This window comes from Prosopis cineraria, unplaced genomic scaffold, assembly GCF_029017545.1.
Source record: "Prosopis cineraria cultivar Desert tree isolate PC_DT_omini unplaced genomic scaffold, ASM2901754v1 PC14, whole genome shotgun sequence".
Lineage (NCBI taxonomy): Eukaryota > Viridiplantae > Streptophyta > Magnoliopsida > Fabales > Fabaceae > Prosopis > Prosopis cineraria.
Genome location: NW_026555345.1, coordinates 4,431,251 through 4,449,895, shown reverse-complemented (window position 1 = coordinate 4,449,895; position 18,645 = coordinate 4,431,251). Strand labels below are relative to the sequence as shown.

The 18,645-nt window shown below is 31.7% G+C and overlaps 1 protein-coding gene across 1 annotated transcript; it reads right to left on the bottom strand.

Moving 5' to 3' along the window:
- Positions 1-13,553: 13,553 nt before the first annotated feature.
- On the bottom strand, positions 13,554-15,933 carry LOC129293868 (cyclin-D4-1-like). Its single transcript, XM_054931985.1, has 5 exons — positions 15,486-15,933; positions 15,306-15,392; positions 14,858-15,167; positions 14,634-14,755; positions 13,554-14,141 (listed from the first exon to the last, which is right to left on the bottom strand). Exons 1-5 carry the CDS (start codon positions 15,759-15,761, stop codon positions 13,923-13,925), a joined length of 1,014 nt encoding a protein of 337 aa, XP_054787960.1. The 5' UTR covers positions 15,762-15,933; the 3' UTR covers positions 13,554-13,922.
- Positions 15,934-18,645: the final 2,712 nt, after the last annotated feature.

Genomic DNA, 18,645 nt, shown 5'->3' with positions numbered 1-18,645 from the left:
TAATAGAAAAGTATTCTATTAAAAATTATAAAATACTTTTAATTAATTTATATATCTTAATAACTTAATTAGTGACATTTAAAATTACACATTCCTTCATTATTTTTCTTTATATAGTAGAATATTTGAATTAAAATTTTTTTGATCACTCCCGAGATCAATTTTTGGAAAATCTTATTAATTGTGTTTTTAAAAATCTACAATTTCTTATATTTTTAAAGATGATATTTAAAAAAAGTGTCAATACAGTACATATTGACATATAGTGCTGAGGAAAGGAAGTAGATATGAGGGAGGATAACAATGAAATTTCGAAACTCAAAATTTATAATTGTCAAGTTCATGATAAAAATTTTTTAAAAATAAATTATAAATATTGATTCAAACAAAAATATTAATTATATATTGAGATTTATATTTAATATTTTATTTGTAGTTAGAACTCTTAAATTTATGATTATTTATAATTAAACTTGCAGGAAAATTTATTGGGGGCCTAAGTGTCACAAATTTTGTGTTCTGGAACTTTAGTGTCATTTTTCCTAAACATTATGAGTATCTAACAGTTTCTGGTGTACTTGGTGCTGCAACGTCTATTTTTGTTTGGTGCTGGACTGGCGTCTGGCTCAAATAAAAGCACTGAACATATCTCAACTTTAAATTGAAAACGTGAATTAAGTAAGAGGGGTATCTCAACAAGATAAGATCAAGCACTATTAATCAATATATAAATGAGAAATTTAAACTATAAATTTTAATTAATGAAGGGATAAGATCAAACATTATTGCACAAAGTTTGATGAAAAGTATTACTATTCGCAAGAACGAACCAAATGATGGATCGGAGCCGCCCAACTTGGGCTGTCCTTTTGAAAACGGACAAAATTAGACTCAAAATGGTCAAAAAGTTTGGCCACAAACCACATTAATCAACCATCATCATGTTGAAATATGTTCCTAATCTGTTTTATTAAGCGATTAAAAATGAAGGAAGCTTCCTGGTATGGTTATTATTGTTGTTGGTAGGTGGTTTTAGCCACCCTAACGTGAAGAGCCTAAACCCTAGAATCATAATATAAGACGCATGTGCACTTTTCCCTCGGATCAATCACTGATTATCACAACAAACAAATCTCATATAAAAAAATTAATGAGAAATATTTTTAAAAAAATTATTGCAGCTAATTTCCGAAATATCAGGTTGATTAGGTTTTCAGACATGTTATAATATTATTGCAAGAAATGATGATTTTGAGATGGGTGTGAATCCAGAGTGGAAGTTTCCAAATAGAGGGCTTCAAAATTGGAGACTTTTTCCTTTTGTTTTCGCTTTTTCCTTTTTTTTATTTTTGGATTTTACTTCGCAATTGGAGGAATGTGTGACTGAAATACAGCTCATATGGACCAATATTTGACAAAACTCATCATGTGGATCTTCTCAACAACTTTGGGCCCATCGCTATTTTGACCTACTCTCCTCTCCTAACGGGTCAACTTCAATCAAATTATTTCTTATCTTACTTGGTGACAATTATCACTTAATATGAGCCGGGTTAATCTAATTTTGTGGGGAGTCAATTTATTGTAGATTATGAGTTAAATGAATTAATTTTTTTATAAAAAAATTAAGTGAATTAGGTCTAAGATACTCACCAAAACTAAAATATGCATTCAAATTCAAATTGAAGAGTGTTTATAAAAACATTTACAAATCACTCAATAATAAAATTCTTGTATCGAATAAACTTGCAATCTTGTAGGTTATAAATCAAATTTTTACTAATTAGATTAATATTTATTTTTTTCGAACCAATTTATTGATTAGGTTAACAATATATACTCAATTTTCAATATAGATGAAATGGATGGGCATATTTAAATAAGGATTAACGGGGAATTTAAAAAAAAATGGAGATTTTTCAACAAAACAGTGGATTGAGAAGGAGTCAGTATTTGAAAAACATACTTGAATTTGATGAAATAGTGTGTTTAGGACGTGTGATGATCGAAGTAAGATGTGAGCTGGCGAGCATAGAGAGAGGGGAGACAGACAACACTGTATGTGTGGGATAGTGCCTCATGCAATGATTCACATTCATATGTTTGGATTTGCTTCGCCTTTTTTTTTTTTTTTGTCGTCTTTCAATTTTATGTCCATCTGTACGGACGCATTTTTCTCCTCCCTCCTCCTTGCTTCACTCATATCCTCACATTCCATTCCTTCAAGTATGGTCCCTCTTTCTTATATTGTAGGTCCCCTAGATTTTAGATCTCACCAATTCTCAAATAATTAGATGATATTACTCCCTCAAATATAACCCATCAATATATTTGTAGTAAAATGTACTCACCATTGATTAATAGTTCACCATCCTTTTTGTAAATTCCAAATTTTTCTTATGCTTTATTGAATCCCAAATTTCATGAGCCATATTTTGACGGTTGGGGGGGGGGGGAATATTTGATAACTCAGAGAGTGACTTACATTTTTTATCACTAAAATGCTTCAACAAGTGTCCTCTAATTAGGAACCCCTATAGCGTATGATATGTCTTACACGAGAATAGGAGTTACTCTTGTCAACAATAGACAAAACTCTCTTTAAGTGCAATTACGATCAATTTTTTATAGATTTTATTTTATATATATATATATATATATATATATTATAAGTACATTGATAATTCTATCTCGCTAATTAACTATAGATTAATATATTGGGGATTTATTTTATCTGATTTAATATTTTCATAAAATTGTATTCTTGTATAGTTTAATGTTTAAAACCTAAATTTTGGACATGTATTTTACATGAAATTTGAGGTAAGTCAGTCACATTATTCATGACATATAAAATAATCTTCACTTTTTATAATTTTATACTAAATATAAAAATTATGTATATAAAAAAAGAAAAAACACTGCTTTTAATCCCTATATTTTATTTGAGTTTTGATATATGTCCCTATATTTTGTTTTTGGTATTTTAGATCCTTACATTTTCAAAGGGATACTAACGTGACTCAAATAGTGTTAATAACGCTAACATATTAATTAACACTATTAATTTTATGCTTATGTGTCAAACCAATGCTGAATGTTTTTAATAAGAAAAACTAAAAAAAAATCTACATCGGATGAAATAAAAAGGCCTGGCTCCTTTGCTTTTAATCAAGTTCTTTTAACCACTAAACATTTAGGTCGATTGATATGGGATTGTTTTAGTTTAATCAAAAGTCTCGAATTCGAGCCCTGAGAATGCAACCAGTGTGATAAATCTCCCAAGGGAGTACAGTGGAGGTTTTTCCCAAAAATGGGCTGACCCGGTCTTGGTCTGGATTAGCCTAGCCCTGCGTTTGTGAGCTAAGATACCTAAAGCTATTGTGCAAAAAAAAGAGTTCTTTTATTAATGTGGCTTTCATATATTTATCTATAATTTTAAATATTGATATTAATTATTTTTTATTTTACCCATAATTCCTAGGTCTCAATATATTTGAGTTTATTTGAAATTTATATATACAGTCAGGAATATTGTACCTTGTTTGGAACATGGGGAAATCCTTTGAAGTTTGAACAATAAACAATGGGCAAGGCATTGTAACCCAAATTTAGTTTGGGCCCATACGAGATCCTTTGTCTAATAATGGGAATTAATAGGACCGAACGATTGATTTCAAAGTGCCGAAAGAGAGTGTGGGATGTCAATCCCTGTTAGTGTTTAATTCGCTAATGTAATCTGGGCTTTGCCCTCTTCTTTACCCAAAAAAAAAAGTAATATAAATAAAATTAAAAAACAGAAAAGTATTAGGATTATAAGATAATAAAACATTTAATTTATTTGTTTCAAATTGAATGAATAGATTCTTTAATATTTTTTTAAACAATACATTTTAAGTCAGTCATCCTCTCAGTACGAAGCACAATAGTTGTGCATTTGAGCTTTTATTTTGTTTTGTTTTTTTTTTAATACGAGGTGATTATCAAAAGCCATGTTACATAAGCAAATAAAATATACCTACAATCATTAATAAATATTGATTCAATTGATAACGATTTATCTTATAACCCATTAAGTTATGAGAACAAATGTCATTGTTAATGTAAGAATTTTATTGGTGAGTAATTTATAAATGTCTTAGCTATAAAAAAAGTGTTTTTTTTAAGAAATGAAATAGGTGTATTTATCCTTTTTTTTCAGAAAATACTTTTCTATTTAACAAACATTGCATAATTTTTTGGTTGAAATCCTTGATGTAATTGCCTTTGTCACCTCAAACAATACTACCACATGCTGCAATATCTCTTCAGTTAATTTAATCCAAATTTCTTATGCTTCAGTCTCATCATGAAATATACTAAGAATGAATTGGGAGAGTTACATTGTAGCTAAAAAGACAAGTTTTGCTTTTTAGCTTCTAACATGACTTAATTTTTATTATTAATCTTTCTGCACGGTTTTACTATGGCCTTATATTCAAAAAAAAAAAACCAAGTTGGTCTATATCATATCATTTAATTATAACGACATTTACTATCTGAGCTTTTAATCTCGAGTACACTAATTCTAGGGATTATAAAGATAATTATGCCAAATCATAAATTTGTGACAATTATAGGTGTGGTTCACCCTATAAGCAACATTAAGTGAAACTATGGCGTAAGTTTGGTGGATGAAGTGGAATCACCAAATTAGATGAAATTATGTGGAATAAGGGACGTTTTTTTAGCAAAACAAAGTAATTAATATTTCAAAAAAAATATTATACTGACTAATTTTCATGTAAAGAAAAGCGAACACCTAACATACAACCTATGAAAAAGAAAAAAGGCAGAAAAAATAAAAGACGGAAACAAACAAAACTACAAACTAACAGAAGAAAAACAAACACTAACCAATGCCTTCGTTCTTCTCAGCATCAAAATTGCTGACAAACATATCCTTGGCCAAAACAAAAACAAGAGGAGATGGTGGCTTATAAAGCCATGCCCCTCATGACATCAGCTGCAATCCTATCTCCAGTAGTATTGCCCTTGCAAGCGACCAAGGTCAGAGAAGAAGCACTGTCAGATTTGCATGGCTCAATACAATCCTGCACCATATCAGAACACACCCATTCACACTCCCTAACCTCTAATGCCTTCACTTTGTTGCACAAAACTTGACAATCTGTTTCAATAACAACATTACCATCAAGTAAAACCAAGCTTTTAGCCATTGAAGTTGATTCAACATCCACTAACCACAAAAAGCTGACCATCTTCATCTGTAGCAATCAGGCCAATTACATTCTTCTTACCTTTAGAGCAAGAGGCACCATCCACATTTATTTTGACGCTAACTTCCTCAGTTAACATCCAAGCCACTACCACTCTCATTATTCACAAGCTTAATAGACATCTTCTATTTCTTCAAGCTCTCCCACCATTTCTCTACCACGTCCAAGGCCTTGCTTAAACACCAATCTGCACTAACCTCCACATGCTAAAAAACAAACTACATCCAAGTTTTTCAAATTGGCCGGCATAGTGCAGAACAAATAGCAACAATATGATCCTCAACACCCTCACCAGACAACAACCACAACTCCAACCACTTGCCATTCTGTCAAACCTTGGAAAAAAAATATATCTCTCTCAATTCTCAAAAATAAAGGAGAACCATACCAGCATTGATTGACCCAAAGACAAAAGAAAAACAAGTGCTCAACAGTATCAACTCGATCGTTGCCTAACATACAAGTAGGACTACTTGCACGCTTTCTTCTACAAAGGGCCTCTCTAGCAGCCAAAGTCCCATTAATAGCCCTTCATTTAAAATGAACAACTTTGGGTGGCAATTTAATCCTCCATATCACATCCCACAACTTATTAGAAGGTTTATAAGAATTTCGAGGATCTTTCACAAGACCAACATTCAGATTCTCCGAAGCCACCTTGTAACCCCTTTTGACATAATATTCCTAATCAGCTCCACAAGTACACGAGTTTGATATAGTTTAAATCCAAAGTATCCAAGTCTCACCTAGAGAGGAATATTGATCTTTGTTATTTATAAAACTAACTTTATTACCCCCACATATAACCAAAACCTTCATAGTAACATGGAATTAGCCCACATTAATTATCAAACCATAACTAAATGCTTTAACTGCAATTTAAAAAAACTAACTATAGTAGAAAAGAAAAAGGTCTATTATGATTAAAATGTTTAAAAGCAACAATTTATAACTTAAAAACTCACTACTATGGTAGAATAAATTCTACCATAGTATAATTTTGCAAAATCAAGTAATTTAAACTCCTTGAAAAATTCAAATAATCAAACTCAATTTACAACATAATAGTAATAAAGATGGGATCTCAAATGTTGTTAATTTAAACACCTTATACCTATGTGAAAACTAGTTTAAATCGAAGTTATAAGACATATGAAAACATGAGATACCAACTAAATTTGAAAAATACTTAAAATAAGGTCAATAACATTGAATCCCACCAAGAGGGGCTGCCGAGAAATGGTGCACCATAGCCAACTCCTCTCTATGCCACGTCATACCACATTACACAGAATGTGATGGCATTTTGTTGTCATATGATATATTCGTGGCCAAACTTTTAACGTATCCAAAATCTATATCTGACATTAAATTGAGGTAATTTTTGTATCCACAAAAAGTTTATCTAATGAACTAGTTAATGGTATTAGTTTTATTTTTAAATTAGGGTTAAAGATCATTTTGTTCTTAAACTATACATGAAATATCACAAATGTCCTAAACTCAACTATGAGTCAATTCTATCTCTCAATTTTAAAGTTTCTCTTTGTCATCACTCTAACATTAAAAACACTTAATATCCGTTAGTCATCAATGAATCCCATTATTTTTTAAATATTTTTATTAGGTTAAGGGTCATTTTTTCCCCTAAACTCAAATATCTTATATTAAAAAAAATATAATGTGGGCCCACTACAAGTCAACTAACAATAAGAAAATGGCAGGGTAATGAGAAAGAAATTTTTAAAGTTGAGGGACAGAATTGACCTTGACCTATAGTTAAATTTAAAAAATTTGTGATCTTTCATGTATAGTTTAGAAACAAAAATGATCATTAACCCTTCAAATTATTTCATACCAAAATGTTGAACACTTGAATCCAAACTAGTCCCATTTTCACAATGCTGAACAAAGCACACAGCCAATTCTAAAAAAGTCAATCCACAACCTAAACCCAGAAATATGGGCTAAACTTGCCGGACCAACCTACCCATTTTGGCTGATTGGGCTATGAAAAACAAACTATTTTTTAAACGAACAATACTGGCCAGCTAATTTTTGCCAACAAGTTAGATGGACGAGCTTGTGGGCTAAACAGGCTAGCCCTTTTTGTTGGAAAAAGAAATTCTATATTTTTTTTTAGTTTCCTTTAGTGACTTGGTTACTCCTTGCTCACGTCACAAAACTAAAATCCCTAAATCCAAGAAACAGTAACACTCACCTCACCTCTGTCTCCTCTTGTTTCTTGAAAGCAGAACTTTTGGAGATAGAAGAATATAAAAAACCAAATCCCACCAAGTCTATTTATTTAATATTTAATGATAGAAAAATATAAAAAATAATTTTGAAAATAGATAATAAGACCTTTATTGTTTGAATGAAACTTCATGGTATCATATGGGACACGTAACAGTATCACGATAAACCAAATCCCACCAGCACCATTTTATATATTAAATATTTATGTTGTGTTATGAAAGAAAAAAGGTATACTATCTCTAAAAAAGGTATACAATTTTGAGGTAGGCAGAAATGCAACAAGGTCCATTCTCCAATAAATTAGTTAAATCGGCATGCACATAGTCAAATTGCTTGTCAATTTTGAGGATTTCTGTCTCCTGTCGGGAACGGCCTCAAACTTCCATCCCTTTGAAAATAATTTTCCATTACAGGTTTAGACTTGAAATACAACGATTAAGAAGAGTTTAAAGAAAGCTTTAATCTCTAATCTGCCGGTAAAACGACGAGGGTATGCTTAAAATTCTGGTGAGGAGACGACCACTGATGCGCTAACTTGCGCTGGCCTGTTGAGTAAATTTTTTTTTTTTTAAAAAATTGCCTTTTATGGGCTGGCCCGCCAACCGGCACGCAAGCAGGCTGAGTCGGATTTTCCAGCCCCCTTTTTTCTGAGAGCTTGTCCAACTCAACTTGCAAAATGGCGGGCCCACAACTCATATTCCCAGTGCTACCGCAACTGGTGCCATCCTTGACAGTTGAATGCATTTGGGCCAGTCCTTGGGCCTTGATTCAAGTCTCTTCATTTTTGGGCTCTTTCTTTCCTTCTTCCTGTAATTTGGCACATAAAACTCACGTGAGGTATTGTAAAGATAAAACATAATGTATTTTGTTCACATTTTATTATTAATCTTTATATTTTTTTAATATTTTAAATTTTTACACTTCTTTTACATTATTTTAGGTCCCTCCAACACCGAAAACATCAAAAAAAATATAAGAGTCAATAACAAAACACAAACAAAATATAAGGATTTAAAATTATGTTTTTTTATTATGAATTAATTTTTCATTATTTTTATTAATTAAATAATAATTTTAATCCTGAAAAATCCCCAGAAACCATGCAATTATCTGCTCATCAGTTCCCCATCTCTATCTACTACCCAACGTGGAATTCGTGACATTTGAATTTGAATTTAGAATGGGGAAGCAATAAATCAAATTATCCACCGTGAAGAGGCAAAAAATAAAGACGTGTAAAAGACGTTTGGTCAAAGGACATGAATTGAATGGTTCTGTCGTCCACAGTTCGTGCTTCTGTGTTTCGCCCTATCACCCTTTGACAGCTTACCAACCTTGGAGTTTGCATCCCCAGTGGATCATCCATCATTCCTAGCTAATGCATGCGGACCCATCAACTCATGTCTATATTTTTAAAAAGAAAAAGAGAAAAAGCAAGTCACCTAATTCATAATATATCGCAATTTCTTCTATCTCTAATTAATGCACCTCTATATAGATAATAGACTTTCATTTAAATCACAGGGGCTGTGTCAGTTGCATGTGTATGCTTAGACAAATCCATAATAAATAGTATGGTTGTTCGTTGTATGTGATCTCCTACAACTAAATTCCTGTAGAAACTAGAATTAAAAGAAGTTTGAGAATAGAAAGGCACAATAATGTTTCGTTCATGATAAAAGAAGTGAGTAGTTGTTATAAAAACATACTCTAGTCGAGAATTTTTTTTTTATCATGTTTATAAATCATACCATAAAACATACTCTAGTCGAGAATTTTTTTTTATCATGTTTATAAATCATACCATTAAAATATGTTGATATTTTATTAAATTTTAAATATAATAAATGAATTTTAAAATTTTTCTTAATTCAAGTAAAACATGTTGAAAATAATTTAAAAAAACATTATAAAAAATATAAGGAAATAAAAAATATGAATATGTAATTTATGACTTATATCACATGCTACTTTGGAAGTGAAATTTTTTTTTTTTTAAGCTTGAGAAGTAGGTTTGACTAATAACAAAAAATATTTCCCGTAGGGCAGTGAAAGAATTTGATAGATTTTTCTCAATTAAATTATTATATACATAAAAGTTTGGGTTTCAATCTTTAACTACTTGTTTAAATGACAAAAGATTTTATCACCCTGACCAACTTTAATTGTAGTTTGGGAGTGAGATTTATCATACTAATCATTTATGAACCATAAGTATCAGTATCTAATTAAATAAGTTAAGTTTAATTACCTCATTTATTGTAATCAGCACCCTTTTTCACCGCATATTACAGCCTTACAGGGTGTGGGGATGACAAGGGTTGCCCGTATATGTTTGTCTCACCCTTCAAGGTCCCTCAAAAAGTCTGTTTCAGCTTGACTCCTGCATTTCTAAAGCCTGTTTTTTGCGGGCCCCTGTTTTCAATTCCGGTCCCACTTCAATGGGCCCGGCCCAGATTTCACATATCCACGCTGCAGCTTTTTATGCGGTCTGAACTTTGAAATATGTCACGGCAGCAGCAGCAGCAGGCTTTCGTTTCAAATCGAAGAACCAAGAAAAACAAAAAGCAGTGAATGATTCAAGAAGAGGGGAAAAAGAAGCACATAGTTACAAATACAAAGAGAACTTTGCGATGGTGGGGATGAAGATCTTCAGAGGGAACACTTCATAAGGAAAAAATGAAAACCCTTTATTGCAACAGATATAACAAAAGGAGAGAAAATTCAGGGATACACATGCACCAACAATTAAACTACCACATTTTATAAGAAGTGAGATTTGACCCCATCAATTTAATTAAGTGATGAGAGCTTTAGTTGGTATTGAGAAAATATTTTAACAAATTAATTTAAAAAAATGAAGATGTGCATTAAAAGTTTTTAATTAATTCTCTTTACTTTTTATCTCACTTGTTATTTTTATTAAAATTTTATAACCTCTTTTTTCTTGTTGTTTTAAATTGAACTCATTGAAATTTTTCTTTCACTCCATTTCATTTCCTTTGAACCTAGCAAAGGGTAGCTCATTGTACCAAGAAATATTAATTGCTGATCATCAATTTGAACCATCAATTTAGATTTTGGATGGTTCATATTTAATTTTTATTTAATATTTCAAATGATTTTCATTTTAATATATAGAGAAAATTAACCATTATTTTAGATAAAACTATAAGGATTAAGTTTTAAGAGTCAAAATTCTGGAATTAAGTTTTAAGAGTCAAAATTCTGGAATTAAGTTTTAATCTAATCAAAAGTATACGGATTAAATTATAAAATTTTTCCTAATATATGTATTCCAAAATGAAAATTATTTTAGGAATTTTACTAATAAAAAATATCATTGACGACCCCTCGCGATCCACACGCATTCTTAAATAAGGTTTTAATTGTGAATAAAACATTTTGTGCGATAACAATCATTGTACATACACCTAAATAAATTTCAACAATTGCGAACAAAACTATAATAACTGTACAGACACTTTAATCATTTTAACGATGACTTTTGACATCCAATGATAACTAAGCAGAGTTGTCAATGCCACAACACCCTTTAAACAAAATTTTGAACTTTTAAAAATTTTTTTTAACTACTTCTCTAATCTTATTTATAAATTACTTATAATATATTTTATTAATATTAATAAAATTTTAAAATTTATTTATATTATCTTAAAATTTAGTAAGTTCTCAACTTTATCTCTATTAAATATATATATTTTAATAATATATTTTCTCTCTCCAACATTTCATAAAGGGTAAAAAAAATCTATTATAAAAATTTAACGGTGTAACTTATAAATAAGATTAAAAAAATTTTTTTTCTTTTTTATAAATAGAACCAAAGAGAGTAAAACTCGACCTCACTTGAATTTGTATTTGATGGTGGTACTTGCTATGAAAAATAATTTTTTTCATTTGTTTTTTTTTTTAACTTCCACAAATAATAATTAGACTATATATCCAATAATGGGCACAAAATTTAGAATGTGGCGATGATGAGTACGGCTGCATTCTATTAATTGATTACGGACCGCAAATAAGACATTTTATAAGCAAAACCCACCCATAAATAAGTGTCCACGTGAACTAATTTATTAGCATTGTAATTAATCCACTCCAAGTTAGGAGGGCAATGCGAAAATTTTACTGGCAAGCTATAAGCATTATAAATTTGTGATTTTGGAAAAATTTCAAAACCCAATTTACTTAAATTTTTGTTTTAAAAAAACAAAAAGCTTTTATAAAAACCTTGTTTTGATAAAAAGTGATACTCTTGACTTTTCATAATATATATGTCCTTTAAGTTTTAAGGTTATTTACCCTTAATTTATTTTTGTAAATTTTCTACTTACTTAAAATTATCGAAAGAAATAGGGGTAAAATAGGTAAAAAAAATATGTTCATAAATGTTGGTTTGAATTTTTTAAAATATATGTAACACGAAACAATTTTTTTCTTCTAAAAGAGACATATATTGTGAAGGAAGAGAGTATTAGAGTAACTTTGTTTTGAAATTTGTGAAACCTTATTTCCAGCTAGAAACCAAACGAGTACTATACGTAATACTTGACACTAAATCAAAATGATCTCACTATAAGCACTGCGACTTTCAAGTAATTGATTGACTGTGGACGATACATTTTGTATGCAAATGGGACTGACAAGTGTCCATAACAAATCCATTGACGGTGTTATGGGCCCACTCCAAATTGGGAGAGGGAAAATGAGAAGAGAAGCTTGTATAATTGCCAGCCACATCTTGAGGGGGCCAGAAATACAACATTGAAAAGGGTTAAAAAATAAATTTACCTTAAACTAATATTTTTCTTGTCTTATTTATAATATAGAGAGATAAGTTTTTTCTTTTGTCTCATTTTTAAATCATCTCATTAAATTTTTATTATGAATTTTCCTATTGAATGTTGAAGACAGAAAAATGTACTCTCACTCCATACTTCTAAAAATGTTTACTATCCACATACAACATAATTTATAGTAACTTTTAGATATCATACTAGCTTGTTAAAACATTGTTTGTATTTTTATACTCATCATCTAATTATCTTCTCTATTTAAAAAATTTAAAATATAATTTTGTTCACTAAAATAATATTGCATTTCATCCTACTGGATCTGATGGATAGATTATACTATTGTTTATAACTTAGGAGGGATACGATTGATTTTTTTTTTTTTTTTTTGAGCTGGATAGATTGCAGACTTGACACTAGAAAGAACCGTTAAACATTAAATTAATATGAAATGAGAAGAGGAGAGAAAGCTGGGCCTGCAAAGGTAATATGCACATAGGCACGTGTGGGTGAGTGTTGTTCCGTAACAGGAAGAGGGGGAAAGGCTCAGCGGTAACATCCTGGCAGAGTCGCACCACAATATCCAATTTGGTTTGTTTGCTTCCCACGATGTGACCCCTTAACTCCAATGTCCACGCTCCCTTCCTTTCCCTCCAAAATTCCCTCCAGTTTTTTTAATTTTAATTTTTAACTATTTAAAATATTAATTTCTATTATAATTTTATTTTTAAAATATAAAAACTGATATTTTAAATTGCTAAAAATATAAAACCTGAGCTGCACATAATTAAAACTATAAAAACTGAGCAAGAGTAAAAAGAATATAGACTTTGTCCATGAACAGAAAATGAAGACCAACCAACAATGACAGAGCACGTTTTGCCATTCGATTAACGTTAACATTGTCTTCTGTCTACATATCCTAAATCAACCATCCAATATCGATTAAGCATATTTTGACCCACAGAAATTAAATCCCAATGAACATGAAAATTAGTATGTGATCAAATTATGAACTCTAATAAATGACTTCTCAAACTCAATTAAGATTGTATATTGTGCTTTTCATGAGACTTGAAATAAAATAAACTACTTTCACTTATAAATATTTCCTCCATTTAAAAACACAAGTCTGTCTTCCAAAAACTAAGATCTCCTGATTTATTAAGAAGTTTCTTTCTTTTGGGGGCAGGGGGAATCCACGGTCAATACTTCTTGGTCAATTGTAATAATTCAAACGTCCTTGTAAAAGGCCGCAGCAAAAACTCATTAGATTCTGTACTATTATCATATTAATATGATAATAATAATTGTCCATAAAATACGGTGATTGTCAAATATCAACTCCAACTGGACCAGGTACTTCCGCAATCAACCGATGATCTAAACCATATCTGATTATAGATCAATGACTGATTGCCCTTCTATCTGTTTTTTTTTCTTTTTTTTTTTGAGAAAATAAATGGAAAATTATCAGATAAATAAAACTATGTGTTCTTTCTTTTTTGGCAAATGATAGATGATAGACAAAGCTTCCATGTGTTTTTCGGATTCATGCTTGTCTTAACTACACGCGCTGTACATTCGGCGCAGAGGATCGCAGCCGCTTCCTCCTCGGCTGGTCGGCTTGGGTGGTGGAGCCTGCGTTCTCAGAACGGGTGTCTGAGCTGGCATGAGCAGCGGCGTCGAGAACGCCCATGGGGCTCGAAGGAGGGGCCGCCACGGCTTCGCGACACGTGTCATCCATGTACGCTTCCATTAATTGATGACAGCTTCCCACCATTTCCTGTTCCCCAGACAAAAATATCACATGCTTTATTATTTTCTTTATAAAAAAAATCCAAAACAAACCAACAATTTGTTACCATAACCATCCGTAGTCCTTACATCATGGCTCCCTTTCTCCCACGTAATTTCACAATGAATGAACCATTCATTTTCCAATTTTCAGGTAACTCAAATTATTGAATTCGGAACCATTTTGTTTAAAATTAAAAAAGTAATTTTTATTCGACTTAATATGAAAAAAATGGTTAAAAATGTATTGAAAAAACTTATTTTAAAATAATTTAAACAAAAATAAAAAGTAATTTTTTCGACAAAATCGTACGACTAGTTTAAAATCCTTTCATTTAAATTTAACTAAAATTATTTTTTAAAATTTTTTGAAAAAACTGGCCCACCTTGATAATAAATTATCAGTTATCAATTTCATTCACAGAAATCAGAACCAGTCCGTCAAAAATGACTAATCCTAGCAATTACTAGCATAGTGTACTTTGTTCACTCTGTCATGAAAACATGGCAGCGATTGGGGGTAGACGTCACAGGCCACGCCGGCTGAACAGAGCACAGCGGCTGCTGCAATACTTGACGGTGCGAACCTCAAGAAATCAGTCACTGTAATCGAATCAGAAAATTTGAAGAAAATAGTTAATTAAAAAAACGCATAATCGCAATGAATGTAGCGAAACTCTCTTGCGGAGCACCAAAGATGGTTACCGCGAGCGGTGGCAAGGATGAACTGGGAGGCTCTAAAGAACTGGGTCGCGGATCCGGGTTTAGGATCGGATGAGGACGTCGGGAGCTTGGAGAAGAAGTAATGCAGGTAATCGAAGGGCGTGACAGAGCGCAATCTCCAGTTGAGTTGGGTCAAGATCCGGAGCTCCATCCTCTGAACAGTCTTGGAGTCAAATACGAAGCCCGGATCGAATATTTGCAGGTCGGGCAAATTCGGGATTCGAGGCTCCTCCATTTTCGCCGCAAGAGACAAGCACCCCACTGATAATAGATGAAACGGCCACTCAGCTGGCTGCCACCAGGTTCAAACCAAATAGGTAAACAATCATTAAAACAATTATAAAATAAAATAAAATAAATGCCAGAAACTTCTCCCAGAAAATCAGTTAGTTTCAGTGTTTCACGTCGGTATAATCTGGCCGTACTGTACCGGAAGAGGAGCGCACGAGAGGAAACGATCGAAGTAGTTGACGGAGAGTAACGCCGTTACCGGACGAAACTGGTAATAAGCGTGCACCTGCATTGCGCAGAGATGAAGGTCAGGAACCAAATTTGAACCCAAAGAAAATCAGAAAATGTTGCTTCGAAAAGTACGAGAATACCCCTCTACCTTGAAGATCCAGTTAATGGATTTGTCGCGATTGGTGAAGTCAATCGGACAGTCACGGAGGCGATGGAAATAACCTTGGTCCGGCATGAGGCGTGACTCTACGTCGATGAGTTCGGCGATGGTGATCTCATCGGACGGCGGAGAGTAGGGCAGGAGGTAAGGTGATGATGAAGGGTGCCGGAAGATCGACGCATCTTCACCGGAGCACAACACATCGGCGGCGTCCTCGCAGCAGAACAAGTTACCGGCGGGTGAGTACTCCGATGAAAGAGACATTGCAGTGAAGGAGGATTAGCTGGAGTGTCTGTTTGGTCATGGCTTGCTCTTATGGGTTTGTGTTTGACATCTCTGTCGTCCCTCCTCTTAGTTTCTCTCTCTAAAAAGTTTTTGTACTTTTGTGGGTATAGATTGATGAGTGATTAGCTCCCTCGTTTTCTGGCAAAAAAAAAAAAAATGAGCTCTCTCGTTCTGGTTCTCGTCTCCTCATTACAGATAAATATATGGGGGGAGTCTCATAACCGCGGGATTTTGTTCGCGAACGAAGTGAGCGTGTGAAGTGTGACTGCCTCGAAGCAGATCCTCTAGGATCTCTTCTCTCCTTAAATCCTGTCCTTTTAAATAATCAATTGGCTCGTAATGTGCCGCATGGCCAACGACCCAACACTTCAAAAACATTTCCTAAAAAGGAAATTAAAAAAATATAATTTTAAATTCTTACACTTTACTTACATTTTATTATAAGTCTTTATATTAATATTCTATATTCCTATTTTTTTACTTTTTAATATTTTAAATTTTTTTAAAGTCTCTATACTTTATTCATTTGAGGATTTAAAATATCAAAAAATAAACATGAATCGACTCAAAATATTAAAAAAATTGCAAAAATCTATAAAAAAATACAAGTAGGGACTTAAAATTATATTTTTTTTATAAATTAATTATAATTAAGTTTTAAAAACTTTCAATTACAAATTAAGAGTTATATTTAAAATTTAAATATCTATTTATAGTTAAAAATTTTAGATTTGTAATCACTTGCATAAGTACTTGCAATTGAATTTAAAAAAAATCAAAAACTTTATTTTTTTGTTTAAAAATGTAAAGTATTTTTTCAAGAGTTAGATATTTAAAAATATAAGATATTTTTAGTCGTTAAAGGTATAATCATTATTTTTTTTCAAAAATGCTCCTAATGACTTTATATCTATTGTAGAATGTTTCATAAGGGTAAATATAGAAAGATAGGATTAGTTTGAAAGTAGGTAACTACTTTATTGGGGGTGAGATTTAGTTAAAAATATTTTATATTTTTTAACAGAGAAAGTAATTGTACGGATTTTATGAGATAAATGCAATTGTAATGAATCTAAAGTTCCGACAATGATCAAATCTAGCTCTTGCTCCTATACTTGAAGTAACATATGCAAAGTTTAGAATAAATTCATGCTACATGTTGGTTGAAAATTCGGTACAGGGGATCAAATATCCTTTTAATATGACAAATGGTCTCCGCTCCCAGAACCTCTTATTTATTATGCTTTACCCAATGCTGACTCTGTTCTCCACGTGAGAGTTTATGACTTTTGCAATAATGAAAGAAAATGGAATACTAATCTCCTAAGTCATTATCTTCACCCTGACATCATCAAATAGATTTTACTTGTGTAGCCTCCCAATCAACAAAGAAAAGATATTCTTTTTTAGAAGGCATCATCTAATGGAAATTTCTCCATCGAATATACTTACAAAGCAATGAAGGCCTACGAGAACCAAAATCACTCGAATATTGGTCTAAGATTTGGAAATGGCCTATTATAAAAAAATTATATATTTTCTTGGAAGGTTGCCTAGAATCGTCTAAATAATATCCACAGTCACTCTTCTTAAAAAAGCAGCTACCCTTTTGGCTGTAACTCCTTTGACTCTTCCATTTATATTTTAAGAGCTTTCAAGGAAGCCAAAGAGTTGTGGAAAAGGTTGGTTAATCTTATAAAACTTTACACTTTTTTCTCTTTTAATTTGCAAGACTAGATAATTTGAAATACAAAAAATGAAGTAGGTAGCTTCAATACAATAAGAACAGATTGGCAGAGACTTTTTGCTCAAGTTTATTGGAACATTTGAAAAATTAATGCAAGAAACTCTACTCCGAAAGAAGAAGTCTTAAATAACAACATTATCTTATCCAGCACTTAGCAAATCAGCAATGACTTTAAGCTTCTATTAAAATACAATCAACCGAACAAAGGACATGCTACTTATGACGTTAGATAGAGTCCATCTAAACTTGGATGGATCAGATTGGACAAAGATAGATTTGTCAACAACAATGGCATTGCTGCTTGTGGAGGCATCATTAGAGATGATAAAGAAAATTGTATTAAAGGATTTATGAAATTTCTTAACTATCACCCTAACACAACAGCAAAAATTATAAAAATCTTTGAAGGACTTAACCTCTGCTGGAATGACAAATTTTTCAAAATTAATGTCTATTCATATTCAATAAAGGCTTTGTCTCTTATTAATAACAATTACCCTAGGAGTCACCCTTTATCTGACATTATAAAGAATATCAGAGATCTCACTATAAGGGATTGGGGTGGTTACCTTTGATTATGTCTCCAGAGAATAAAACGGATGCATTGATCTCTTAGCTCACAATGCAATACGTAACAACTTTAACATTAAGATCTTTGATGTACCCCCTCAAGACTGTAGAAGCCTATTGGCTTTCAACATGACTGGTCTTAGTATTTTGCACGAGTTTCCATGGCCTTGTATTTAAAAAAGTAAAGAAAATATAACTTTAAATTTCCACACTTCACTTACATTTTGTTATAGATCCCTACACTATTTTTTGATGTTCAATATCTCTATACTTTTATTTTTTAGTGTTTTAAATCCCTCCAAGGTCTTTTATATTTTGTTCATTTAGAGATTTAAAATACCAAAAAATAAAAATGTAGGGACATATAATATAAAAAAATTGCAAGAACCTATAAAAAAAATACAAGTAAAGTGTAGGGACCAAAAATTATATTTTTTATAAATTAATTATAATTAAGTCTAAAAACTTTCAATTACAAATTCAGAGTTGTATTTAAAAATTTAAATATCTTATTTATGGTTAAATTTTTAGACTTGTAATCACTAG